We start from the raw sequence: 26,844 nt of genomic DNA, 5'->3' as shown, positions 1-26,844 counted from the left end.
TCATGAAATCTTCTCCAGCTGACAGCAGCACACTTTCCAGGATAGCTTCCTTCTGGACTTACCCCTCCTCATGGAGGCCACAAGCTAGTGATATAGCTGTGCTTGTAGAGCTACTCTGTGGGACCAACTTCATGCGAAACCCAAAAATAAGAAACTTTTCCCTTTCCAAAATACACTCTCCTAACAAAAAAAAAAAAAAAAAAAAAATCATGATGAAAAGTTTTCAATAGCCATTCTTCCATTTGCTGGATTTATAGAAGCAATAGCAGCCTTAAAACATCTGCCAAATCATTCTACTTTTCAGTTTTGATTATCTGTCTGCTAGTTAGAGGTTTTGCTTTAACTATACAGATGCAAGAAATGAGAAAGCCATTCAGCCCAGAATCACTCTTAAGAAGTACCGTCTGTCTAAAACAAGGCTTTATAGCGTAGGCTCCCTGTCTGGTTTGCTGTGTGATTGTATGGCTTTGCGCTATTAATTGCAACCTGGCTAACAGGTGCTTGCCAATGTCTTTATATGCCCACCATAAGGAAGGATTATATTTCCATCTGAACAAAACAGTGGTGGCTGCCTTCTAAAAAGAAGCTAAGGGCAGCACAGAGAGGAAGTCTGCTGTGGCATGATGGGTTGAATCACTGCTTACTAACAAGAATATGCCCTCTGCTCTGCCCTTGATATACCCAGAGAGGGAAGGGGAAAGCAGCTAACACAATTTTTTCCACATCCACTCCTCTTGCTCAGGTGTCAGATGGCCATGAGCTGGACCCACCAGGAACTGTTTCTTCTTTCTAATCCTCTTGACTCACTCAGCAATGGTGGCAGCTCTGTTGTTTAAAACAAACTTGCAGTGGGGACCCCTACCAAGAAAAGCATTTATGAGCACACTGCAGGTCCCATACAATGGGACTCCCCATGGATTCACTCCTGCTATGTAGCACCAGAGCACTGCTGCAAAGGACTCGGGCTGCTCTGTCTGGAAGAGCCTTCCTCTTGGCTTCCTTATACCTTCATCTTCTTCCCATCATCAGTGGTGAACACGTCTTTCCAGTCTTTTCCTTTAGCTCTTCAGTTCTCTTGTTCCCATCTAGCCCTCTGGTTACCACAGGACTGTCTGACCTCACGCTGTTGGCTGTGTGTGATGCCAGGTGTATGAGAGATGCTGAACAGAGTGCGATGCCCCCCGAAGTTACAATGCTTTGTAAACGAGGCTTTCTATTCCTCACGGGGTTTGCAAAAGGTATTCATTGCTTATAGGTCTGAAGATGAAAGGGCTCTGGCAGATACCTGTGGTGGCCAGCACCTGCACTGGGACTTTCTGCTCGTTATCCAAAAGCAACAAAACCAACTATCAATGGGAAGCAAACAATAAGACATTCCGTGTGTTGCTGAGGTATGCAAATAACTCAGGGGCATGTTGGTGCCTAATTATGGTGATGTGGAGATGTAAAAAAAATACCAAGGCAGGGACTGCCATGGAGGAGAGTCTGACACTTGTTAGTCAAAAGGGGATTTAAAAATCTCAATGTATGCCTCAAGGCCTTTGAAAATCAGACCCAAAATGCCTACTTGATATCTTGTCAAGAAAGGACACAGATGACTCTTGTGAGCAAATCTCCTGGCACAAACAACATTTTGACTATGTAAATTAGCAGACAAATCATTGTGTTTTGCCTGTAAAATGAGGGAGTTTAGACTTTTCAGCTCTCCACAGGCTCAGATGAAATTTTGTATTGGAGCACAGGAGCCATACACAACCTCTACCATCTCACTCAAAGAGATACAGTGAAAAGGCAAGGCAGCATTCACTTTATATTCCATATTAGGAGGAAAAACAAATTCTGGATAGTACTGGTCACTTAGATAAAAAAAGGAAAACCCTTACAACTCCTTTTCTTTCCTTTTTCTAGCCAATTTATCTACTTCAAGTCAGGAGTGATCTTGAAGAGAATTCATGGCATATTTTGTGTCAAAAAGTTTAATAATAATAATGGCTTTTGAAAGTGCTTACTAGACCACTCTGTGCACTTGAATATTTTCTTTCACCATTAAGTACAATCTTCTATGGGAGTACATCATGCCCTTTAATTAAACATTCTTGAGTATTTGGATTTTATCTCACAGATACACCACACCCTGCTTGTAAAAATTCCATCTCAGGCAAAGTGCTTGACTTATTTTAAAGATGAGTTATTAATTAGAATATCTACAGACCATGCATTTATAATCTGGTGCCATCCCTCCCTGGGGAGCCTAAACTTTTATCTGCTGGATTACTTACCTGCAGCTGAAACAGAGCCATTACTGGCTGGAATGCAAACCCCATCTTGTGCAACTCCTCACCACTACTCTCAAAATGAAGAATTGGGAGATAGGTCCAAATGGAGGGTATGTTTAAGATGTAAACCCCTTGAATTAAATTCACCTCACTTAAAATGTATCTGTAGCTACGTAATGTTGTGGGTTTCATTTTGTTTTGAAAAATCCTCACCCAAGCGATGAACTCTTGAGAAGGAGTAGGTGCCAGCAGAATGCTAACAAGACAGGATTTTGCTCCTCAGAGTGATCCCAGGTGTAATTGTCACCTGACACAACATGCAGCTTCCCAATGCCTGATGCCAGCCAGGGCACTGTCCCTGTTCTGACTCAGAAGTGGGAGTACTCCAGTCTGAAATCACCAAAGGCAACAGCAACTCGCAAAATACTTCCCCAAGCCAAGGGTAAAAGCCAGTGCCAGCTGTGAGCTCACCAGCACCACTCCCCATCACCACTCGCTTGCCAATCCTCTGTGGCATTTTTAGCTCACCAGGCGCGCCGGCTCATCCCACTCTCCAAATGTTTAGCAATTGGGAACAGCGATAGCTTGGAGCTGCCATGGCAGCCAAACACCCAAACAGGCAAAAGCAAGACGTGAGAGAGAGGAATACTGTGTTACCAGGCTCATGAGCCTTCACAGGTAACTTGAAGCGCTCCAAACCATATCATTTCTAAGTGCAGAGGGAAAGGTGCTGCCATTCCATGCAAGGAAATCCACAGGAAATCCTGCTGGCATGATATATGCCTGGGAGATGGCCCACAGGACCTTCCAGTGAGTAATTCCCACACATGATGCAGAGATGATAAAGAGCAAGTGGTGGGCATGACCGCTGCCACAGAGGGCCCCCAGCACACACCAGGCTTGTCCTTTGCACGGGTCAGTGTGAGCTCCTCAGGCTGCCTGCCACGCTCAGCTCTGTCTGCCCTTTCCCATGCTCGAAAAGGGAAAAGCAATCTCATACAGTGGTGGCATTACACACAGTGCCATGTCCTCAGCTTTACATGTGGCCCTCTCCAGCTACACAGAGAAGTCACCAGCCTGGAGGAGCCAATGAAAAAAATTGGTCCCCAAGCTTGGGCTTCATGTCATACCAATGAGAGACTCCAGCCCTCCAATGCTACTGCTCTCCAGCATGCTTGCCTCAGAAACCCTTGATCCTCAGACATTCCACCTCCTAAAAGAAGAGATGGATCAGCAGCAAGGAAGCTAATGTTGCCTGGGAAAAATAGATAAACCTGCGCTGGCTGCAGAGAGAGCAACCTCCTGGCAATTCTGCTTGGGAACCATGCCATGAACAGTGGATGCTTTTTGAATTTACTTCTCCTCTGCCTTAGCATGCCCAACAGATTTGTGGAGGTATTAGTGTGAGAACATCTCCTACTTTGGGAAGCAAGATGCCAATGAGAGGGGGTTTGAAACAGAGAGAAAAACAGAGAGAGGAGAGAGACCTCATCCATATTCTCTTCTTGTTGAAGACAAAGAGCTTTAACAACAGCAGAGTTAAAGCAAGTTTACACTAAGTACTGACATAAGAAAGACCTCACTGTCAACATAGGAAAAATGTAACAGAAAAGGGTAGGACAAGAGGCCAAAGATGTTTTATGACAGTTTTCCCTGAGTCAACAGAACAGAAAACACCAGAAATATTAAAGAACGAAAAGCTTGATCCAAAATCTTTCTCCTGAAGACACTCAGATTCTGTTTGAGCTTACATCTGGGCTTGAACTTCAAAACTTGAGCTCCTTTCTGTATAACCCAGTGGCATGAATCACACCTGACCCAAACAGCTGCAACATCTGGAAATATGTTCATGATTCAGAAATGCATTTTTCAGGTTTTGCCAGTCACCAATTTAACTGAAATTACTCCCTATTTCCTCCTCCTCCATTTATTTATACATACTTTTGTTTTTCAGGTACTTCTTTATTTGTAAGTACTTACTATTTCTCTTACAAAACTTTTTATAAATACTTCCTTTCTTTTCAGAAGCATTTTTAATCCATCCATCTATTCACCTCTGCTCGAAGTCAGAACTCTAATGCATTTCTTCAAACAGATAACTAGCCATGATGGCAATGTCAGCACAGAAAAGATTTTTCTGCGCCTCTTCATGTTTCTGTTCTTTTTGGTGAAAAGGATGTTTGGGTTGTAATAAAAGGACTGAAAAATACATTAATCCTTATTAAGCCGGTAGAACCAATTGACAGGGCTGGGACTGTCTGCTTCCTCCTCTCTCCCTTCATGCCCTTCTGTAATTTCCTCTCCTCTCTTCTGACACTTGTTTGTATTTGGAAGCAGCATGCTCCCTCCCGACAGACTGGGACAGGGGATGAGAGGGGAAATGTCTGGACACATTTAGTCCAATTAAATGTTGGCATCACATTCAGTCTTTCCAAAATGCACATAAGAAACTTTAAGTGCCAAGCTAGCCGTTGCAAATTGATGCCTCCCCATTTGCATTTCCTTGCATCAAGCCACAAACAGAGTAGGCATTAATTGTAAACAAGCACGTCTGTCACAAGCCCCTCTTTAATATCATTCACAAATGTTCTGCTAAAGCCTTTCAACTTCAAGGAGACAATTTCCTTAATCCCATGCCACTGACGAGTTCTGGCAGAGCTGAAGTGTGTTTGCTGCTGACAACTCCTCTCACTTTCCTTTCCCAGCTGCGGCAGCAGTACACATTCACGAAGCAGCATTCTCTGCCCAGTGTCATCCCAGACTCCCACTGCTCCTTCCACAGACATGTTTGCTAACAGGGGCTTACAGCAAATAAACAAACATGCACAGCCCTGCACGTGTGGTCTGTACATCATCTTGAGCCATCTGGGCTTTCAACAAGCCACTGCTCCTGCTGCACGGCTTGTGGCACGAGCCCAAGCAGTGAGAGCATGGCAGCAGTGCTGCGGCATCCACGGGTCCTGTGGCATCTGGGCAGGGATAAAACCTGGGCTCTTCTGCATGGAGGGTCACAACCCGTATGGGTGGTACTGGGAGTTTAACTGCTGGGTGAAGAAGCAGCAGCTGAGGAGGGACAGGCACTCTCTCCCACTCTCTCCCACTACATTTTCTTTTGTTTTAAACAACCAAATCTTGTTCTTCCTACTCCTTTTGAGAAAAGGCCTTTAAAAATGAATGAGACTACTCATATAAACAAATTAAGGGTCAGTTTAGAGAGTTATTAAATTAAATGCTTTATACAGAGTAACTAAAGAGCTTGGTAGAATCCATGAAACTAGATTCAGACCTCAGATGCTTTCCAGAGAAGCTGGAAGGGTTTTAGAAACTGAACAGAAGAAACTCTAAAAGCCTTTCCTTGGAACTCACTGCAACATACAGACCAGCAACATACTTCTACATCACTGCTACAGCTCTGCACTCCAGCATGCATTCACAGTTCTGATTAGATCCAACTGCAAGTTAAGGACTAAATGTACTGAAGCACGTCCCCAGCTGATTTCAGTATAAACCGCATGTCTGGAGTCTGACTGCACAAATAGGTCCATGGTCACCACTTGCCAGCTGAACACTCACTGAGCCCTACACGGACAGAGCAGCAATCCACCCTGTATTCACCCTGCTCTTGCATTGTTCTTAACCAAAGGCTTGGTCCACTCAGTTTGAAATACGCTCTAAGGCGTGCTCATGTGCAGGAATCTCTGGACAGGAAAAATCTCTAAAATTACTTTTTGGTTTTAGGGAAAAAATGGCGCTTGCCACAGAGCACTGAGATAACCTGCACTGCTGGTTACACAGTTTGGTACCTGCACGATGGGGTGGCCCCCCGCAGATGCCTTCACAGCTCCTCGACTGCCCTCTGTCTCATAATGAGCTCGGTGGTGGGATTTCGGCTGCACTTCGATACGTAGTTCGTAAGGTCCTGAGTGAGATGGCAGCTGCCAATCAAGAGCAGGCAGTGATGGGCTACAATGGAAAGGAAAGAAAAACAGATCAAAAAATTAACAAAAAATTAACATCAAGTACACGATCACAAACTACAAGCAGCCAGCGCTATTACTTTATACACAGTGGTCTTGGAGTTCATCCTTCACCATCTTACAGTTAAAATTTCATTGATAAGGATAATGTCATGACATAAGTAATTTAGAAGGTAATGGCTATTTTAGGAAAATTTATGGGTCAAGAATATCTATTGGCCCAGATGCTAACTGATTTGTATCCAAAATTGAAAATTTTAAGACACAGATTACAAATATCTTATATATTAACTCTCGAAGCAAAAGAAAAAAAGGTAGAAAGACAAGGGAGTTTCAACTAATGGGTTTCAACAAATCTGCTGTATTTACAGGGGGTGAAAAGAAGAAAAAAATAGCCATTTCCCTGCTTCATTCCCAACACAAAGCATGTCTGAGAGTCTTGAAGCAAAGCTGATCTCTTTTGGGTTAATGCACTGCAAAGGAGAAAGCTCTGAAGTCAGAACTTGCTTATGAACCCTATTGATGGTGATGAGCAAGCCTGCAGAAAATGCAGCTCACTCTTCTGGCTCAGCACTGACCCTGCAATTAACTAAAATACTAAGGACTCATTACCATCAAGCAGCCTGACAGCATGCAATGGTGGGCAAATGGTATGCTTAGAAACCCTCTTCCAATATAAAACCATGCTTGAAAATAGCTGGGATATATTTAAGAAATGCCAACTTGATGCTTTGAAAGAAAAGAAGCAAGGACAGTAGAAACAGCAGCTCTGAGATAGACTTTTTAATCTTAAAATTGAAGAAATAAGCTTTAAAATTAAAACGCTAATTTCATGTCCACCCTATGTTCTTTGCTTTGGTGAATTCTCTTCACTGAGGGTCCTTCAAAAGTCTTTACAAGTAGTTAAACAGCACAACTGCAACACAGTCTCCTCCCCTTTTATGTGAAACTATTCTCCCATACGCCTGGAGAAGATAACAAGCAAGCAGAAAATCATGGCCCTTTGGCCACACGGCCAGGACTCCCTGGCACTGTGAGAGGACTTGTGCCATCACAGCCTGCAGGTGAGGTCTCATCAGCTCTCCCCAGCCTACGAGGAGGCTGGGCACTGGTAATTTACTGGATCCTTGCCTCACTGCTGCAGCCCAGGAGCAAGGACACTCTGAGCAGCAGGGATCACAGCTGAAATCTTTCCTTTCCCTATGAGCTGACCAACCGAGAAAAGATGTGCAAGAGCTTCCACACTGGATGCATATACTACAAACACATGTTCAGCTGGAGGCTCGATATTCCATGTTACTATCCCAATGATCCACACTTGGTGCACTTGCGGCTTCTCGAGCATTACAGCTCTCAGCAGCCCTGCTGGCTCCACTGCAGAGCAGGACTTCTACCACTAGCACAGGCACTTTCTTGCTTTGCCTTTCAGGTTTTTGTGAGTGCTCACCCAGCCCTGTATCATGAGCATATTGAACTCACATCTGCTACTGCCTGTGTGCATATGCACTGCTGAGACTTCAGGTTCTGCTGTTTCCCTACATTATCTTTCTTCATTGTTTACAAGTCAGAGCCATGTATTTGCATGCCTATGGACACACACTATACACATTACAGGGGTCAGCTGGAGTCACCAAATCCCATCCTGGGTGAGGACCAGGATCACCTTTCTTCCCTGGGCACTTCCTGCTAGCCCAGGACAACTCACTGGCAAGTTGCAGGCTCCAAATATCAAGCTATTCTGTTTTCCAGCCTTCAGGACATGGAGCCCAATAACACAGAGGAAGAGAAATATCCATCCCAGCTCACCCTAAGTGGGAGCTTATCAAAAAGAAAGATGTCTCTGTTCAGGTTCTGAGCTTCTAGGAACATCTGGAGCCAGGAGAAGCATGAGAGGGCACTGTCTCCACTGGCAAAATCCTGACAGAGACAAACTCTGAATTTTCCTTCTGCCCCTCTGCACATGGAAGCCCCTGCCTCAGCTACAGGCAGGATGTTGCACCTTCTGAGCTCCTGTGCAAGCCTTTCCCCCAAAACGGCCAAGGCCCACTCTGGAGGTGAGGGGAAGCTCTTCTCACTCTTCTCACTCACTCTACACACTCACACAAGGAGCGAAGAGACAGCAAAAAATTACAGACCAATGGCCACTGTATGTAGCCACTGCTCTTTGCCTAGCACTTTAGGTACACGTATTTTAGTCTGGAAAAAAAAAAAATCTGGATGAAGCATATTTGAGTAATGATAAATGACAAAGAGTAGAGCAAACCAGCTGTGTCTCTCCTGGTGATGATCAGCACACATTTTTAAACAGATGTTTCTGGTTTCAAGTAAATTCTCACTTGATGGATTTTTTTTCCTGAGGACACGACATCTATCAGATTAGAAATTTTTAACACTTAATTAAAAACAACAACTCTGGCTGACAGCATGTAGCCCTCAAGTGAAGAGCGCTGGTTTGGTTTTTTTTTTTAAAGATACACAGGAGTTTTGTAATTAATGACATCTATTAAAAAAAAAAAAAAAAAAACCAAAGAAAAGACACACAACCCCCCCTTTCAAATCAGCACCTGAAAGAGTTAGTATAATTAAGTTGTAAAATTCATGTTCTCAAATAAAGTCTGAAAATAAAAATATGGTTTGCTGTTAGCCTCACATCTATAATCAAAATTCCAAAGCATCGCCTGCCAATTATGAATTGACAATTAATGGGAGCTTTCCTGATAAAGGAAGCAAAGTGATGCATTTAGCAGAGTCATGGACTGGGGCTGTCAGAGCTATTTCCTATGTTAGGTTATCGTCATCATGCACCTAATTTTCTGTAGTTAAACATGGTTAAAGGAAAAATTCACCAAACAAATGGTGTAGTGGTAAAATCAAATCTGGTTTCTGCAAATATTAATTTGAAAAGCTCCAAACTACCTCATCAAGCTAGCGTCATGTGGATGGGAGAAAAGCCCCAGCATAGCAGTCTAGAAGAGGAATAAAAGGTCTTCATGCAGTCCTCCTACCAAATACACATCAGTGTTTTTCCCTCAGATGACATTTTCTACCAGCTGAAAACCTGTCTCGTTCCTTTATGTGCCCTAATAAATCTCACTGTAGTCCTCCTAAGTGCTGTAATGAGGTATGGCTGCTTCAAGGCAGGTTCACAAAACCTGGTGCTAGGCTGTAGAAAACTGGCTCAATATAACTCCGTCCTACATAAATCAGATTAAAAACCAGATGAATAGTGATTTTCTTTGCATACACCAGATACACAATATGATTAAATCAAAAACAGATTATCCAGTCTGGATGACTTCTGCCTTTAGCAGAAAGATTTATCAAGTTACAAAAAAACAGGGGGGAAAAAAAAAAAGAAGAAGAAGAAAGATACTAAGCAGCCCACTGGAATATAGACAGAGAAGAAACAAAGCCAAAAACTTCTGCTAAACTTTGTAAAGGTGTTTAAGCTCCATTTTCACATGACTGTTATCCATTTGGGAATTAAATTATCTTTACGCTTTCTAAGCTACTAGGTGCCCAAGACCACTTGAAAAAGAGATTCACAGGCATTTTTGTCCCAGACTGTAGAAGGTATAAGAACAACTGCCAGTCTCACCCTGGGACTAGTCCTGCTCTTGGCCAAATACTACAGCACGCAGTCATCTACCCCAGAGAGCTGCCTAAGAATGGCATAAGCCACTGCCTAGAAGAAGATGCTTAGTGTCTTTCAGCATCCAAAGTAAAGTGAGTGACCTAGAAGGAGTACAGCTGAGACCGGGTGCCCTGTGCTAAACTTAGTTTTTTCTGACAAAGAGTTTTCCTACAGACACAAAAACACAAACTAGAGAAACCACAGGGCTGCTGCAACTTTTACCAGGCTGTTAGCTTGAATCTGCTCCAACTCTGCACCAAATACAAATATGGTAATGATTTATTATTTATTACTTGTCTCACATTGAAGTGGATGCCTGTGAAAGATCCCTGTGTGTGATATTGAAAGAGTAAGAAAACAACGGTGATGGCTACATGTCCCCACGTTCTGATTGTGGTCAGAAAAATACACCTGCTTTATATTTCACCTATGACTTAACGTGGGCAGATTTTACTCTCTCCTTTTTTTTAATTTCCTGTCTGACAATTGAGCAATCTGGCTGTGAGCTGTTAAAAGAGATGCTATGTCCCACCCCAGACTTGGCTGTATTTTGTTGGCATGTGGAGCAAGTAGCTCCTCCGTGAAGTGCATGAGGTGCACTGGAATTCCTCATGCTGAAGTCTGAAAACATGAGTTGTTGTCATTCTCCCACATAGTATTTCACCAGTCTGTCCTAAAAATTCACTCAGAGATTGGTTTGCATGGGAAGTTTCACATTTGATGGTTTAGAGAAAGAACAAGAAACTTTTGCTGCAGGAATGGAGATAACAAGATAATCGCATTTCTGCTTATTCTGAATTTAGAATCCTGGGATGTTAAAATGAGCTTGTGAAGGAAGGCCATTAATAAGATGCTTACAGGGTTGTTTGAATGAACTGAAAAACAGTCGGGAGAAAGCGTGGGGAGGATTAAATCAAACAAACAAAAATACATCAGTTTACTGAGACAGGCTTACAAGTAGTCTTTAGCCTTATGGTACAGCAACTGAATGTAATAAAAAGTCACTGCTATGTGATGGCAAAACAAACACATTGAAAGTATCCAAACATCCTTATTCAGCAGGAATATAGCAGAAATGAGGAAAAGGTTAGCGGCATTTTGGGCTCTTCCCTGTCCACTTCCCAGCACCAGCCCCTCAATTAACACTAACGAGTCCCAGGAGATGGTCACTGCCAACAGCCACAAGTCCCCAGTTCACTGAGTCTTGCCCAGACAGCCCTGCCTTTGCTTTGTCTGAAGAACTTCCTCTCGCCTGCCATAAACACGCAAGTTCGCCATGGATGCACAGGTCAGCAAATCCAGTGCTGCTGCACCACTAATCTCATCTCATTTCATCTCATTTCATCTCATTTTATCTCATCTCATCTCATCTCATCTCATCTCATCTCATCTCATCTCATCTCATCTCATCTCAAGATTGCTGGTGTCATTTTCTTGAGAAACTCAACTTTTGCAAAGTAGGGTTGCCCTCTATCTCATGATCCGGAACAAAATACCTCTAAAAAAACAAAAAAAAAAACCCCAAACAAATAAACAAACAAACAAACACCTCCTCCCCCCCAAATCAAAAGCATCTGAAGGGTCTGAAAATCAAAAGAAAGAAGAAAAATATCTACAACATTTTAAAATCATAGTTTGTAAGGAAATAATATCATTTGGGGCCTCAGTTTCTGCATCTTGAGTTTAATATTGTCAGAGCCCCAAAAGCAGAATTAAAATAAACCACAAAAACCCCCAAAAAAGCTCACTGATGCAGACAAAAGTAAAATGTGCTTTTGCAACTTGCAGAGAGGTACAAACTTCAGTCTCCATAAGTAAAACTACATAACCACGTGCCTGTGAGGTCAAAAACATACATGCATATTTTTGAGGTTGAAAAGGAGACTGCAGCTAAAGAAAATGTGGCTTTTGACTGTTAAAAAAATAAACTGTGGAAGAAAACACCATAGGGAGCTTTTAAAAGTGACCTGTCTATTCCTGGAAACTACTTTTGGGGTGGTAGACCTCATATATGCCATATGCCCAACCAACAAACCCAACCATTTCTCTTTCTCTTGAAAAACACTATATTTAGTGCAAGCTCAAGTGTTAAAGGCCATCACACTCCTTGGATTAAATCTATAACACTTGATATAAATACAATGCATTACTTTTCAAAGAGTAAGAAACTGCCTCCAAGAAATCTGGGTTGTGTTTAGTCAAATACAGCAGGTGAAGTCATATAACATGTGCAAGATACTCAGAAACATGGCACTCTGTGAGTGCCTATACTTTTTGTTGTGATAGGGTGATTTAGGGCCTGTTTATGAGCAGGTATAGAATACAAAAAATGGGATTTCAGTTTGGAAGTAGTCACTAACAATGTCCCCATAGACAAGGGATGAAAGTCCACTCCTGTACTTTCATTTTGGCTTTGATATTTCTGTCCACAAGATATTCTGCATGACATAGCACTTAGGAGAGATGGAGAAATGGCACAGAAGGAACACCACTGACACAGCAAGGATTTGAGAAACACAGAGCATCACCTGCTTGTACAGTAACTTCCCAGTGGAGTGCTTCTCTTAAAATTATTTGCTGCAGTAGCTCTAAGAGAGATACTCTTCAGACAGAAACTTGTAGCATTTGAGTGAGATAGCACAATGCACAAACACCAAAATTAAAAAAAAAAAAAAAAAAAAAAAAAAAAAAAAAAAAAAAAAAAAAAAACCAAAACAAACAAACAAACAAAAACCCCCAAAACCACCACACCACAAACTTGGAGATAAAAGCCAAAAGAGAGCTTCACAAAGACCATCTCTTGACTCTCTGCATCATGATTTACCTCCAGAGCTTCTTGAGGCAGACTGGTATATTTAGATAACTTGTTTCTGTCTAGAAAAGGTATGATTCCCATTGGTACTTCAGCTTTTGCTCCAGTGGTTCCCTTGAAATCTCTGCTTGGTCTTTAAGTATTTTCCACATCCAAAGATTTGGTGCAAGGCCCTGGGCTACAACCAAAGGACTGCAGACAAATTCCCACCAGCCCTGGGTTAGCCTGCACAGCTCAAGCCTCAGCTGCAAGGCTCTATTTCTGTTAAGGCAGGCATTATTATACTCTCATTATATACTCTTATTATTCCCCTGCTCCAGGACTTGAAAAGCCTAAAGAGGACTGAGCTTTAATTATGAAAAATTAAAAACATCATCAATTTTAGTAACAATAGCAAAAAGCAGTTTCCTTTTTAGACTGATGCCCACTATAAAGCCTTGGGAAAGGAGACAGCACTCAGCCGATGGTGTGCGTGAGCCTGCTCCCTCCTGCTCCCAAAGAGATGGGAATGCAAGAAAGGGAGGGAAAGGCGTCAGTGATTTTCCAAGGCATGCTGGCTTTTGATGAAAACTGTACCGCATTTTCAGGAAGAGACAGAGGAGGCAATCAAATCTGGTTATCTCAAAATCATTATGACCTGGTAGATTTTGGAGCCTGAGTTGTTTGCTGGAATCCACCCCTCCAGCCCCCATGTTTGAAATAGAACAGATGTGTAACATAACAGGAAAAAAATCCAGCTCTGTTGTGAAAAATTCTTAACCAAATTTTCTGGAAAGATTTAAAATAACAGTTTCTGTTGCGTAGGCTGTGATCCTGTTGACGTCCGTGCTCAGTTGCCCAGCACTTTCATATACATAAAACGAGAGGTATTTTTGGTGGAAGGAAGCACTGTCAGTGTATCTGATTGGTAAAATAACTTAAAAATCACATTTCACCAGTAACTTCCAACTGCCCTAGAGCACGAGTTAATGAGATCACATGGAAACATATTGCAAACCAGGAAACATATTTTACACAAGACCAAAACAGTGGAAAAAATGTTAAATACACAACATAGTGGGGCTTCGTTCTGTGCACTTCACCTTTCTTGTTTGTGTTAGCGCACAGGCACGCCGGGAGCCTCCTGACGGACCGCGGCAGAGTGCCTACAGCCGCTTGCTGCAACGGAAAGATAAAAGCCTGTTTGGTCAAACTGTCCTATTCCTGCCCTTGAAGTCATTGGCAAAAAGCTGCCCCCGACACAACAGCTGAGGACCAGCCTCTCTGATGAACGTGGGCTACTTGGCACTGCAGTGGATGAACATAAAAGGCTTTTTCTAAGTAAATGGCAAGGCTCTGAAGGATTTTCCTGGTGTTAGAAGTCTCTACCCTAGCTCTGAAAGGCAGTGAGTGCCTAATTCTGGGTTGCCAGACCCAAAGGGGTTGCTGCATTTTCCAGCGCTGAATGGAGCCAGGGTCTTGAAAGGAGCTTGGCAATGCAGAAGAGAATGAGAACGATGAGGAAGGGGAGCGTGCTGCAAAATAAAGAGCCATGGAGCAATCCACCTCAGTTTTGGGAAACAGCACACAGCAGAGGGGTGCTGGCTAAAGAAAGGCGAGACTGACTAGACTGAGAACCAGGGAATGCATCACTAGTTAAAACACTTCAGCTACACACTTACTGCTTTCACTTTGAGAAAGGCAGCTTCACTGTCAAGAGCAATAAGCCAAGTGTGCTTGGGAAGGAGGAGGAAGGGGGATGACCATCGCAACCAGGGACTAGGAACAGCCTACTAACCCTTGGAAAGCTGAATTATTGTCCTGCACCGTATGCTTCTGCTTATTACAGCTTTCAGAAGACACCAAAATAAAGTCTCTAACTATGACAGAAAGGGAATGCAATTAATGTAACTCAGATTTCAGCTATTCTGTGCTGCTTCCTACCCAGAGCCCTGTTGTGATAAATAAATTTGATGAACAGATTGAATTAATATCAGCTGAAAAATAAGATTTTCTTCTTTAAAGAGAAGTAGTGGGTAAGACAGAAAAAAACAGAGAATCACTGTCCCGTAGAGACAGAAAAAGATTGATAGACAACCTTCAGATGAGCTGAAATAATTTCAGATAAGCTGAAATAATTCACAAAAGAACCATATTCTTACTTAACTTGTATTCATTGTGCACAAAGCATAAATGTAAAAGGCCCTGCAACAGTCACCATAATGAGACCATATCCTTGTCTAGCATTATAAAAATACTGAGACATAATTCACTTTAAGTAAAGCCACAGGTGTGACGGCACTGAATTGTCCTGCTCCCTGAGCTTCTAAACACCTGACTTTCAGACGTCCCAGCCTGGGATGTAAATAACTGGTTACAACCTATGCATAGCCAGCTCCTAGAACAGCCTCTTCTACCCTTTAAGGCTTGACTCGTGGTCATAACACACCAACAACAGAGGCAGTGTCACGAGACAAGTTAACTGGAGTGAGTGGATGGGGAGATTTGGCAGGAAACAGAGACAGGAAGAGGAAGGAGGAAACAAAATTGTGCAATAAAGATACTACTGGGATTGCCCTCTTAGTCAGGGTCTCTTACCTCATATAGGAAGCTGGAGATAGAGGCTTTGGTTTGGCCCACTGGTAGGGATGCTGTGGCACGGACAGGTACTGCTCGCAGAAGTTTCCTTTCCTGATGTGTTGAAAGCTGGAGAAGTCTTCTGGTGACAAATCAGCAGTTGGTGATATGGTCCCATGATCCTCGCCAGCCGGTTCAGTTTTGAGAGTCATGGATGGGGTGTGATCAATGGCAGTCTTCCTTGACTTGATGGGAATCCCATCGTTCATATCGATGGTGCTGTCAGTGGTGAGGGCATTGATGGCAGCAACGATGGCAGAGCTGGTGTACTGGTTTGTGTTCCCCAGCCATGTGTCATCCGAGACACTCACCCGCGGCGAGTTTTGTGGAGAAGGAGTGGGGGAGTGGTGTGGGGAATAGGAGGTCTGCTGGCCATTGAGGCTGTACTTCCTCTTGTTGCAGGGAGATGGAGGCCTGGAGTTGCGAGCCCCCAGCCAGTTCTCCTCTGTGATGCTCGTTCTGGGAGATGTTGATGGAGAGTGCCTTGGGGAACTGAGCAAAGTACAAGCCACCATGCTGCGTTGGTAGCCCTCCTCTGTATCGGTGGTTTTCGGAGAGACACACGGGGACTGCCATGGAGAGGTCTGAGGTGAAGTGTATGGATATGAGTAGTTGGACTCATAGGAAGATGCTTCAGAGTTGCAGCTTCTGGAAGACAAGCTACTTGCTGGACTGAGGCAGGATGGGTCTCTGTACGCCTCGATGTTTGGCAAGTTCAAAGTGGCAGTGGAAGGTGACCGCTTGGCGTTAGGGAGGGCCTCCTCCACCTCATCGTGGAAAAACTGGTTGTTGTTATGATGCAATCCCATGTAAGACGTGATCTCAATTCTGGGACTCTCCAGCGCTGGAGCCCCATTAGGTCTCATGTTTGGTGGCAGGTAGTACTCAGAGGCCCCGCTGTCAATGTGTCCTCCATATCCAGAGGGATGGTTTGTCAATGGGACAACTGAAATGACAGGATTTGATGTCTGCAGGCCATGACATGGAGTTGACAATGAGGAATGTGCCACATTTAGAGGCAAGCCAGCATTTACATTTGAAGATGCATAATTATAGTGTTCTGGAAGAAACAAACAAACAACAAAGAATGACATGAGGTGCTGCACAAATATACTCATTTAGTAATGTACCCATCTGAAATGGAGGGACATGGCATAACACAGAAAAACACAGCTCTCCTTAACGACCCAGCCCACAGGAGTGCCATGCTGGGGGAGAGGCTGCAGACTAGCAATCTTGAAAATGCCACTAACTGAACAGAACAAGACAAGATATTTTGGGATGGGGGATGTACACAGACAGAGCTGGTCTTGAGGACGTGGCTCTTAGATGAACCGCCAGAGCAAAAAATTGAGTCGTCAAACAACATTGTTTCAGGATTCTGGGAGACTGCAGCATTCAGAGATGCAACTGAAGAAATGTGTTTTTACATAAGTGAGCCTAACTCCCTCCCTGAAAAGTCGGAATACACAAAAAACTGGACCAAAAAAAAAAAAAAAAACCAACAACAACAACAACAACAACAAAAAGAAACAAAACAAAACAAAAAAAAACAAAACCAAAAGTAGAGGCAGACTAAAGCAAAGAACAAGATCAACTGCATTCTGTTAAAAAAATTATACACAAGTGATATTTCCATTACAGCAAGTTTCCAACTGGTTCCAGTTAACTAGGATTTTGGAAAAAAGATGGATCGATTGATCTGCTCTGGTTTCTGGGACCACTTAATCTCCAGCCCAACTGGCAGAGGCCAGGTGAAGGATAAACATGGATGTCTCACTACTCAGCGACAGCTGAAATTCCACTGAAATTGCTGGTTACTGCGCACGCCACATCAAGCATTGCCAGCAATGTGCTCTGGGCCAGCTCTCCAACATTTAACAATGCCAGGTGTGTAAAAGCAAGAGCAGTTGCACAGCCACCTTGGAAAACCTGGAAGGTGACAGATCACATCACAGCCTTGTGCCAATGGGCTCCCTGGCTGAGCACAGGGAACAACGTGCCCTTTGCATGCCTCCATCCCTGCTGCTCTACAGGGACCAATGTCTCAAAGCTAGTCCACATGTGTATTGGATTATGTAACCTAAAAATGTGTATTCTATTTCATCTGTGGAAAGCTGTTTTTTGGGAGATGTGTTATCCTCCTTACTCCAGCGGGGAAGGAGGAGGATGCCTTCTGATAATGGCCCAGCCATTAAAACCAGGTGGGGCAGTGCTTCTTATCTCCTTCACCACCCCTCCATCCCCCAGGGGGACATCTTCTGATAATGGGCCATTAGGGCCCACCAATGACTTGACACATTCCATCATCCTATTGTGAGATGCTCCACCCAGTAAGAGAGCCAGATGTTCCTAGCTAGATAAAAACTGGGATTGAAGGACACAAGGTATCCTGTTTTTCCACTGGATTCCCAGAAGAAGACTAGACCAATCTCATCACCATTGGACTTTGTACAGGACCATCTCTACTTCACAGAACCACATCTATTACTCCAGGAAGACTTATTTGGACTGCTTCCAACACCCTGACCACCAGGGTGCCAAGTCCTATCCCTGACTCTGTCAGGGCTTTATTTCCAAGATTTTTGTTTGCTTCCTTGCTTGTTTTTTGTACTACTACATTTGTATTTTCTGGTGGTTTTTTTTTTTTTTTTTTTTTTTTTTTTTTTTTTTGGTGGGTGTTTTTTTTTTGGTTTGGTTTTTTTGGTTTGTTTTTGTTTTTGTTTGCTTGTTTGTTTGTTTGGTTTTTTTTTTAAATATTCCTAGTAAAGAACTGTTACTCCTATTTCCCATATCTTTGCCTAAGAACCCCTAATTGCAAAATTATAATAATTTAGAGGGAAAGAGGTTTACATTCTCCATTCCAAAGGAGGCTCTAGTTTTCCCTGGCATACAACTGTCTTTCAAAACCAAGACAATATGGGATCATCTCTGCCTCACCTTGCTGTCTGCCTGCTGAAGTGACTCCTTCAGATCTATTCCCCTGTCCCAGGGATGCATTCTTTTTGCCACCCAGAGATACTGGTGGGCTTGCCCATGGGGGAAATGGGCAGCCCTCAACCAAAGGCAACATGCCCCTGGTGTTCTGAGCTGTGGTGGGATGAGGAATCATCATCAATTCTTTCTGATATAGGGACACTCTGTGTCACCAGGACACATGAACCAGGCACGTAAGCCCTAATGCCAGTATCTCTTACTTTACTGGCAAAAAAGAGCAAAACCTTTGTATCAGGGACGATTGCTGAACTCTGAGTCTGGGTAATGCTGGTGTACAGGTTCCTCTCAGCAGTCTGGAAATGCACCCAGCTCCAGCCCCAAGCTGTGCTTGCAATGCACCAACTTTCCCTGAGGTTTATTATGGCAGCAGCATCACTTTCCTGCAGGACAGAGGGAAAGTCTGTATCCCCTGTGGCCACAGCCAGTCCACATGGGAAACCTGTCCCTTTCCATCCCAGGAGGCAAGTTCCCTTGGCAGTCACCTTACGCACCTTACCTCGGAAGATACAGAAAGACTGTGTTAATTACTGCAGCTGCTATTCCCGAGGCGACCAGGGAGCTCTGCAAACGTAAATGAACCTCCGAGCTGGTAACCAGCACAGCCAGCTATTCTCTTTCTCTTGTTTATCAGCTCAGCCCTCTCTGGTGTCATCCACCTGTGATCCCACGCTCACCTTTCTTGCTGGCAATGACTCCAAGGCAAACGGTACTTAGGAAAAATTAATGTGCTGTGGCAGCTTCACAGCAGCTCCAGCTGATGTATGTCATAGCAGGTAACAGTTGGGAATGATGAGCAACAACACCTTTTGAACTCACTCTCTAGTCTGCCCTCAGATACTGGCCATTTGCTCAGGAAGGGTCATTAAACTACACTGCAGTGTGCCACAAATAACACTGGATTATTCAAAACATGCTGCAGCTTCACGCTCCATTCAAACAACCAGGGAGGCAGGAAATACATCAAAAGAGGTGCTACTTGACAAAATCCAACTGCGTTGGTCACGTCAAGATGCAGATCTACTCGGAGATCAGAATCTCCTCCTTCCAAAATCTGTTCTCTTTTGTGGATGCCCTGCCACTTGGCGGCACCATCCAGTGTCACCACAACGACCACCACTTCCCTCCTGCCCTTCACGAAAAACACCCCAAACATGGTACAACAGTGGTAAGACCTTATCTGTTTCAGAAATTAGCTCAGAGAAAACGTCTAAAGTAGTGCCTTCAGGACAGCTTCAGCCCCTTCACTGCTTCCTCCAGTTCCAGAAGAAGATCATGTCCATGGCACCACACTGCTGCTGGGACACTGGCTACGCTCTTCTTCCACATATCCTTCCACAGCCTCCTGCTCTAGCATACAGTTGGAAGGCACTGGTGACATGGGACAGCTGGGAGCTGCTCACAGCCGGTCCCTACCATACAGCCGGACAGCCCAGGCAAGGGACCAAGAGCTCGGCAGGCTGCTCCAGCCCTGCACCCACCAGGTGGGCTTTGCCTCTGCTAACTGCAGGATCAGTGCTTTTAGATCTTGTATGAAAAATAAATAGGTAAACAAACAAAGTAACAGGGATAAGTACTGTGAGCCCAGCAGTTTGCTGAAATTCTAATGCATGACTAGGGTGAAATTCAAACTTTGCAATCTGCTGGAGATCTGCAGCCCAAGCTGAATAGGTAGTACACAGCTCAGGCAAGCCTTTGGAATTCAGTTTTTTAAAAAATTATATATATATATGTAAAAGACAGTCTCAAGTAGTATGAGCAACCAGTTCCCTAATTCACATGACAAGGAATAGCCACTTTTAGAACTATTATTCTTTTTTTTTAAAGCCAACTTTTAAAAGGCCAAGAAAAAAAAAAAAAGTCATATAACATACAATATTACGCAAAATAGAAAGATGCAAGATCCAAAGCCTTCCAAACATATTTAGGTATCTTAAAATTACAGGCAGTGTGTAGAAAATATGTCCACCAAATATAAAAACCTCAAAGCCAAAACTAGGAACAAGACAGAGACCTTGGTTTGTGGGCTAAAAACCACCAGCTACAATTTCTGAAAAAGCTCATTCTCCAAAACTTCCATATTTACAAAATTCATCAAACACATCCACAGTCAGAATTTATAACATGCTAACTTTTTCCTCCCCAGGGTGAATGAGACAGGTAGAAATAAAATGCTGCATCACACAATGGAGCTGTGTAGGATAGCTGTGTGACAGTCCTGATGCAGATAAAAGGCCTTTGCCATGGCATCCCTGTTATGACTGTGATCCATAGAGGCATCCAGGACCAGTGTACTGACTACTAAGACACATTTAATAGGATATTTTAATATCCTTAGCCAAACCCCAGGATCAGATAGACCAGTGCAGGCTTGCAACAGTTCTGTTCCAACAAAGCCACACTTGCGTTAGTATAACTGGGACGAGAAATTGGACCTTTTAAGTTGTGAGCACACCTCCATGTACTACATCTCCCTTTGTAGCAGTTAAAAAGCTCATTTTTTTTTCCTCTAGTTAATTTCACAGCAAGCATTTCTATCATTAATGGGCTGATCCTGCAAGGCATGGAGAACCATCGTTTTTTATTTACATACTTTAAATAGGAATGCTGAACACCTGCAGCTTGTAGGGTCTTTAGAGAAGATGAGGGCTGTCTTACATTGCTCGAGATGAAGCCACATCTACATCTGTGTTTAAATTCATGCTTTCAAAATTGCCTAATAGAGTTAGGTACTTTTCGTGGACTAGCACTTCGACAATTTGGTTAGGCCCCTCCACTTTAGACACTTAGGTGTCTAATCACGAGAACATTTATCTGAAAAGCTTGGTGCAAAACTCTGAAAACTGCCTTCTTCTAAAAACTAGAAGCTCATAACAACTATTTGGACCCCGACATTGTGCCAGAGAGGTGGGCAATTGGAGAGAACAAGGAAGGTGTAAACGCTCATATCCTGGAAAGCTGCGTTAGGCAGGCAAGGATTTGCAAACCTGCTAGAATTTACAAGCAAAAAGATAAGGCACAGAGCAAACACAGTCCTACTCTGCGGCAGCGTTAAGTCATCCACTCGTACAAGAGCTCTTTATGGTGACCCGCTCTCAGCGAGTTAAGCACGCACCAAGGAAACAGCAACCTCTCTCTGCCAGTTCCGTGCGTGTTCACCTCATTTCCATCTCAAGCACTGCTTAAAGCCATAAAAACAGACAGCCGGACCGAGACACCAGAGTTAGGAACAGTTACGACCTGTGACAAATTCACGCCCGTTATTTTTATTTGCGGATGACCTTCAAGCTAAACCCTGAGCCTAACTCCGGCTTACGGGGGGATGGGGAAAGGGGGCTGAAGTGAGTTTTCAACCAGCCCATCAAGACCCAAAGCCAGCGGGCGAAGCCGTGCGAACGGTCGACGCGAGGATCCGGACATCTCAAACAACTCCAAACTTCTAAAAACTCTGCACCGGCGCCCCCCCGGGTCGTCTCCCCTTGCACCTTGTTCGGCTGCTGCCAGGTCACTACAGAGGAGCGCTGGCCGCCCGGGCAGAACTCCATGCCGGCCGCCGCGGCCCCGCTCGCCGCTTACCGGCGCGGCTGAGGCCACAAGCTCCGCCCGGGCCGGGCTGACCTGTCCGGCCGGGATTGCCGGCTCCCCCGCTCCCGCTCCCTGCCAAGGGAGGTAGCCTTTCTCCCTCCCGAACGAGGCAGCGCAAGGAGGGTTCCCCAGAGCATCCCGCCGCCAGCACCCCCGGAGGTGACCCGGCCGCCCCGCCGCGACCCACCTCCACCCTCATCGCTGTGCTTGAACTCGAAGAGGAAATCGAAGTCAAACTCCTGCTCGGCCTCCACGCCCGTCATGGTTTTCGTCGCGACCGCCACCACGCTCCGACACCCTGGCAGCGATGGTGGCGCAGCCCCGGCCCGCCCCGTCGGGCTCGCCCCGTCGTGCCCGGACACCTGCTGCCGGCGGGCCGGGCTGCGCGGAGCCCCGGCACGGCGTGGGACGGTGGCCGCTGCTGCGCTCGGTAACGTGACCTCGGCCCCGACGGACGGCCTGTCTCGCTGCCGCTGCCGCCGCCGCCGCCTCCGATCCGCCCTCCCACCCGCTGTTGATGTTTCCGGGTCGATGCAAACAACCGCGGTGCCCGGCCCCCCCCCCCCCCCCCCCCCGCACCCTCCCGCCGAGGCTCTGCCCCCGCAAAGCAGCCCGTGCTCCCTGAGGAGCCTTCGCCCCACCCGGAGGAACCGGCACCGGGGGAGACCCCAGACCGCCGAGGGCTTGCCGTGGGCGGGATGAGGAGCCCGGAGAGGGAGAGGAGCGAGACTTCACCTGCTCCCCACCGGCGGTAACGGCGGGGGGCCGGAGCGGCTCCTTCCGTGCTTCGGCGGGAGAGAGGGCTGCTCGGCCCACTCAGGGGGGACACCGACGTGTCCCCTCTTAGCTGACGACTGACAAGGTTTCTTCCGTGGGTGCCCACCACGACGCGTATGTGGTCCAAGAAGCTCCGCTTTCATTTATTTATTATTTATTTGACTTAGTCGCAGCACCCACTAGTGCCAGCTGCTATAAAAAGCGCAGTAAAGCGGGACTCGGAGCGCTGCGTGTCGCCTCCGTGAGCTGGGGAGGGAAAGGTCCTCTCCGGGCCACCGGGAGGGCGCCTGCGAAGGGCTCCGGCGGCGGTGCGGGCACGTCTCTGCCCGGCCTGTCCCTCTTCCCGCTCGAGCGAGATACAAATTAGGGGAAAAGTCAATTAAGACTTCTTGTTTCGCGGTGCTTTTCTGTCATGTTACACCGGGCCGACATAAAGGTCCCCAGCAGGCAAAGGACCGCCCGCCCCAGCGGCTCGGCTCGGCTCCTCAGTTGCCGAAGCTTCAGGCTGGGTTTCAAAAGGAACAGTTTTTTTTAAGCAGTTATGGAAATAGTATTCTCTTATAAACTCAGGGAATACCATTTTCCAGGCTTGCGGCCGAAATCTCCGTCCTAAAGTTTTCCCTGCCAGGAAAACACATTTTTTTTTTTTTCCATCTGAGCTCATTATACTTTTCCCCCTTCTCGCCAGGACGAACTTCGCTGCAGGCTGGGCTCTCGCAGGAGCCGAGCTGGGCTTTGCCCCGGAGGGGCCGTGAGTGCCGAAGTGCCGGGGCTGAGTCACCCGAGTGTGCTAAAGGCCTTGGCAGCAGGGGAACCCGTCCTCCTGAGCCTGTCCACACCGTGGTCGCCTCGGGATGCTGGCTCAGGCCGCGCCGCAAGGAGGAGCGTCCCGCTTCACGCGTGCACGTCCCTCAGCCTTTGCCCCGGCGGCGGGTACCGACGTGCCTCCCTGCCCAGAGCCTACAGGCGGGACAGCCGCCTCGCCCCAGCCGCCAGGCCCCCGGTTCCACCAGTGTCACCCCTCCCTGCCGCCGCTCTGCTCCAGATGCCAATCTCCTGGAGTGCCTCGGCGGGGAGGCAAGAAGCTCCCAAGTATCTGCTGCCCTCGATCCTTCTCCTCTCCCGCATGTGGTACCTGCAAGGCTGGTGAATTGTCCCACACTATTTACAGATGGCTTGATTTGCCATTGACATCAGCATTAGTGCTGTCAATGAAATACTTCGATTGGCACCCTTCCCGTGGAGAACGAGGAAAGATGTGCCATGGAAAGGTTAGAAACAAGGTGATACCACATGTGGGGACAGAGTAACCGTGGCCGTCCGGCTATTAGTCCAGTTTGAAACAGTGTCATTGAACTGAGGGGAGCGAAAAGAGCCATGGGGGGGCGGGGGCGCGGTGCGCCCTGGCAAGGTCATTTCCGTGTCACCAACCGCCCTTGCACTTACCAATCCACCAGCTCAGCTACTGCCCACCCAGCCTCTCCTTGGAGTTAACTGGAGTTGTTCCAACTCCATAAAGCAGATTCAACAAGGGATGCATCTGACGGTCTGCTCCAGCTGCAGCCCCCCAGCCTGAAGGGGAACTTAACTTGTCCCACGGCATTAAACCTGGCATAACCACTGGCATTTTCAAAGGTAAAGGACTCCACACCTCACTACCACCCAAAGAAAAAACCAAGGTCCTCGCACTGTGACTCTTTGCACATTTCTTCCTAGACTAAACAAGAAATAAAGTGTTTTCTTTGATTGTTGTAGTTTGGCAATCAAATGGCACCTTAATTTGCAGGCAGCAATCCTGACACGCAGGGCTCCCCTATGTGTTTCCTGGATTGGGTAACGCTTTCTGGCCGGACTAATTTTCTTAGTCCCTTACAAAATACACCACCAGGGAAGAGAACTATTGACGAGGGTTGGCACACTTTAACACAGGCACCAGAAATGCCACAGAAATAAGGGGGGGGGGGGGGTGGCGGGGGGGGGGGGGGGGGGGGGGGGGGGTTTGGAGATTTTATTTGTTCCTTTCCAAGGGGCTGCAGAACGCTTTTTATGTCAGCTGCCTCTGGATGTAATTTTTACAAGTGGTGTATTCAGTGCCCTTGGAGCCCAGGGCATTGGAAACGCTGTGCCTGCAGCCCATGGATGTCCGAGTGTGAGACTGGCACGCCAGTCACTTCTATTAAATACAGTATAATCAACTTCCATCCCAAAAGGCTCTCTGCTTCCCAAGCAGAGCCACAGTCAGAACTCTGCTTGTAGATTTTGCACTGGCAAATCTTGTAAACTGCAATGAACCCCTAGGGTGAAAACAGCCCTAAAAATAAAATATAATATATTTTATATATTATATATAAAAATAAAAATTAAATATATATAAAAAAACAAACCCACAAAGATGGATCTTGAGCTCTCTTCCAGCTTTCCGGGGGCAAACCCGGGGAATGGAGTTCCATTGTCCCACGCTGCGGAATGAACGCAGCGGACATGGACAACACCCCCATTTGGTTCCTCACAACTTTTTCTGCCCGAGCCCCAGCAGCAGTCGCTGCAAAGCGGCGGCACCACCGGATAGGGAGGAAACTTGGGAGCCGAGAACAGCCGGGAGGGGGGGAGGGAGCACGGCACAGAGCAGCCGCCGGGCCCGCAGCGAGGAGCCGGGAGCTGCCCCGCACCTGCCGCAGCTCGGAGGTGATGCCCGCCGGGAATGCCGGCAGGGTCCCGCTGCCGAGGCCAAAAGACGTCGTAAGCAGCGGCAAGGTCCGAAAGTTTCGGCGGTAAGGCAGAGCGGTGCTGGATAGCGATGCTCTAGGGGGAGAACAGTGCCACGATTGGCAAGAGGGGAGCGTGAAGTCGGTCCCCTCTCCAGCCAGACCTTACCCCTGGCAGGGCCAAGCTCAGCCCGGAGTAGTTGCGTGCGTCGGGAGCCCCGCGCCCAAAATCTGTCCCTCTTCGAAACTTTGTCGCTATGTTTTCAGGGCACTTTTCGCAGCAGAGGCAGAGAAAGAAGCCGTGATTCAGAGCTGAGATAGCGAGGCAAGCACTTCCCCGGAGCCGGGACGGCAGCGACAAGGCGCCCGCCGGCCGGGGGCGCGGGGTACGCGGGGCGGCAGAGCCCCTCAGTCCGGCTGCGGCGTGCCTGCCTGTCTCGGTGTGCCGGGAGCGCCGGTACGGCGTCTGGCACTGCTCGGGACTCCTTCCTTTGCCCAGGAACCTGGGTTGGCTGCAGTCATGGGCTGTATGCTGACCTCCCCCAAATCAAACCCCGGGATTGGGAGGGAATCCCCGAGCGTGTGTTCCTAGCAGCCCCGCCGGGAGCGGGCCCGGGCCCAGGACCGGCGGAAAGCGGCCCGGAGCAACGGCGCGGTCGCGGCGGCGCCGTGCGAGAAGCGAAAGAGACACCTATTGGCAAGCGGCCGCCGGCGAGCCTCCGGGCCGCCGCGGGGAAACACCGGGGGACACCGCCGCCCGCCCGCCCGCCCTCCGCCCCCCGCAGCGCCGCCCGTTACCTTCCTCCGCCGCCTTCATGGTGCTGCCGAGCGGGCGGGCGCCGTCCTGCGGGACCGCCGCCGGCCTCTCTCTCCCGCTGGATGGGTCCCGCGACGGCGGCGCGGCGGCAGCCGGCGGGGCAGCGCTTGGCATCCACCCGGCGGGGCGGCGGAGCGGCGGAGCCCGGCGCCGCGCCCTGAGCCACTGCCGGCCCCTGGTCGCCTGTCCCGCGCCCCCCCGCCCGCCTTCACGACCCGGTGACCGGGGCCGCGCCGCCCCCGGCGTGGTAGCCGCGCCCGCGGAGGCACAGGAGCTCGCCGCCGCCGCCCCCCCGGGGACGGGGCATGGAGAGGAGGGCGGGTGTGCGTGGGGACTTCGGAGGCACTGCCCGCGCTGAGGCGGCGGGACGGGGCAGCGGGCGCTGCCGCCCGCAGAGAGCTGCAGTCAGGGGACGGGGGCAGTAGGTGTGCAGAGCGGGGAAGTCTCGCTCTGACGCAAGGCTGGGCGCCCGGCGCCGCCTTTTTAAAGCTGGAAAACACCCCCCCCCCCCCCCCCCCCTCCGTCCCCGTCCCTTCCCTTCCCGGCCCCTCTCCCCGCCCCGGCCCCGTGATGTCAGCCGGGCCCCAGCCGACGGGCCGCCAGCGGGAGGCGGGCACCGGCGGGCACCGACGGGCCTCGGCTGCCCGCCCG

The 26,844-nt window shown here is 47.4% G+C and overlaps 1 protein-coding gene across 7 annotated transcripts in view; it reads right to left on the bottom strand.

Annotated features, from left to right (window-relative positions):
* Positions 1-26,307, bottom strand: part of NFATC1 (nuclear factor of activated T cells 1) — a 115,577-nt gene extending 89,270 nt beyond the window's left edge. For 5 of the 7 annotated variants that reach the window (XM_040059886.2, XM_040059893.2, XM_040059911.2 and 2 more), the window contains exons 1-3: positions 22,082-22,261; positions 15,277-16,375; positions 6,080-6,239 (exon numbers count right to left, since the gene is read on the bottom strand). In XM_040059886.2, the coding sequence (XP_039915820.1) occupies positions 6,080-6,239; positions 15,277-16,375; positions 22,082-22,157 (1,335 nt within the window). In that variant the 5' untranslated portion in view covers positions 22,158-22,261. Of the gene's footprint in view, positions 1-6,079; positions 6,240-15,276; positions 16,376-22,081; positions 22,262-26,174 lie in introns of those variants that run through there. The other 2 variants (XM_040059868.2, XM_040059877.1) reach the window with 1 other exon arrangement.
* Between the last annotated feature and the right edge of the window lie 537 nt (positions 26,308-26,844).

The sequence above is a fragment of the Hirundo rustica genome, chromosome 1, assembly GCF_015227805.2.
Source record: "Hirundo rustica isolate bHirRus1 chromosome 1, bHirRus1.pri.v3, whole genome shotgun sequence".
NCBI classification, from domain to species: domain Eukaryota; kingdom Metazoa; phylum Chordata; class Aves; order Passeriformes; family Hirundinidae; genus Hirundo; species Hirundo rustica.
This window is presented reverse-complemented; position numbering and strand designations above follow the sequence as displayed.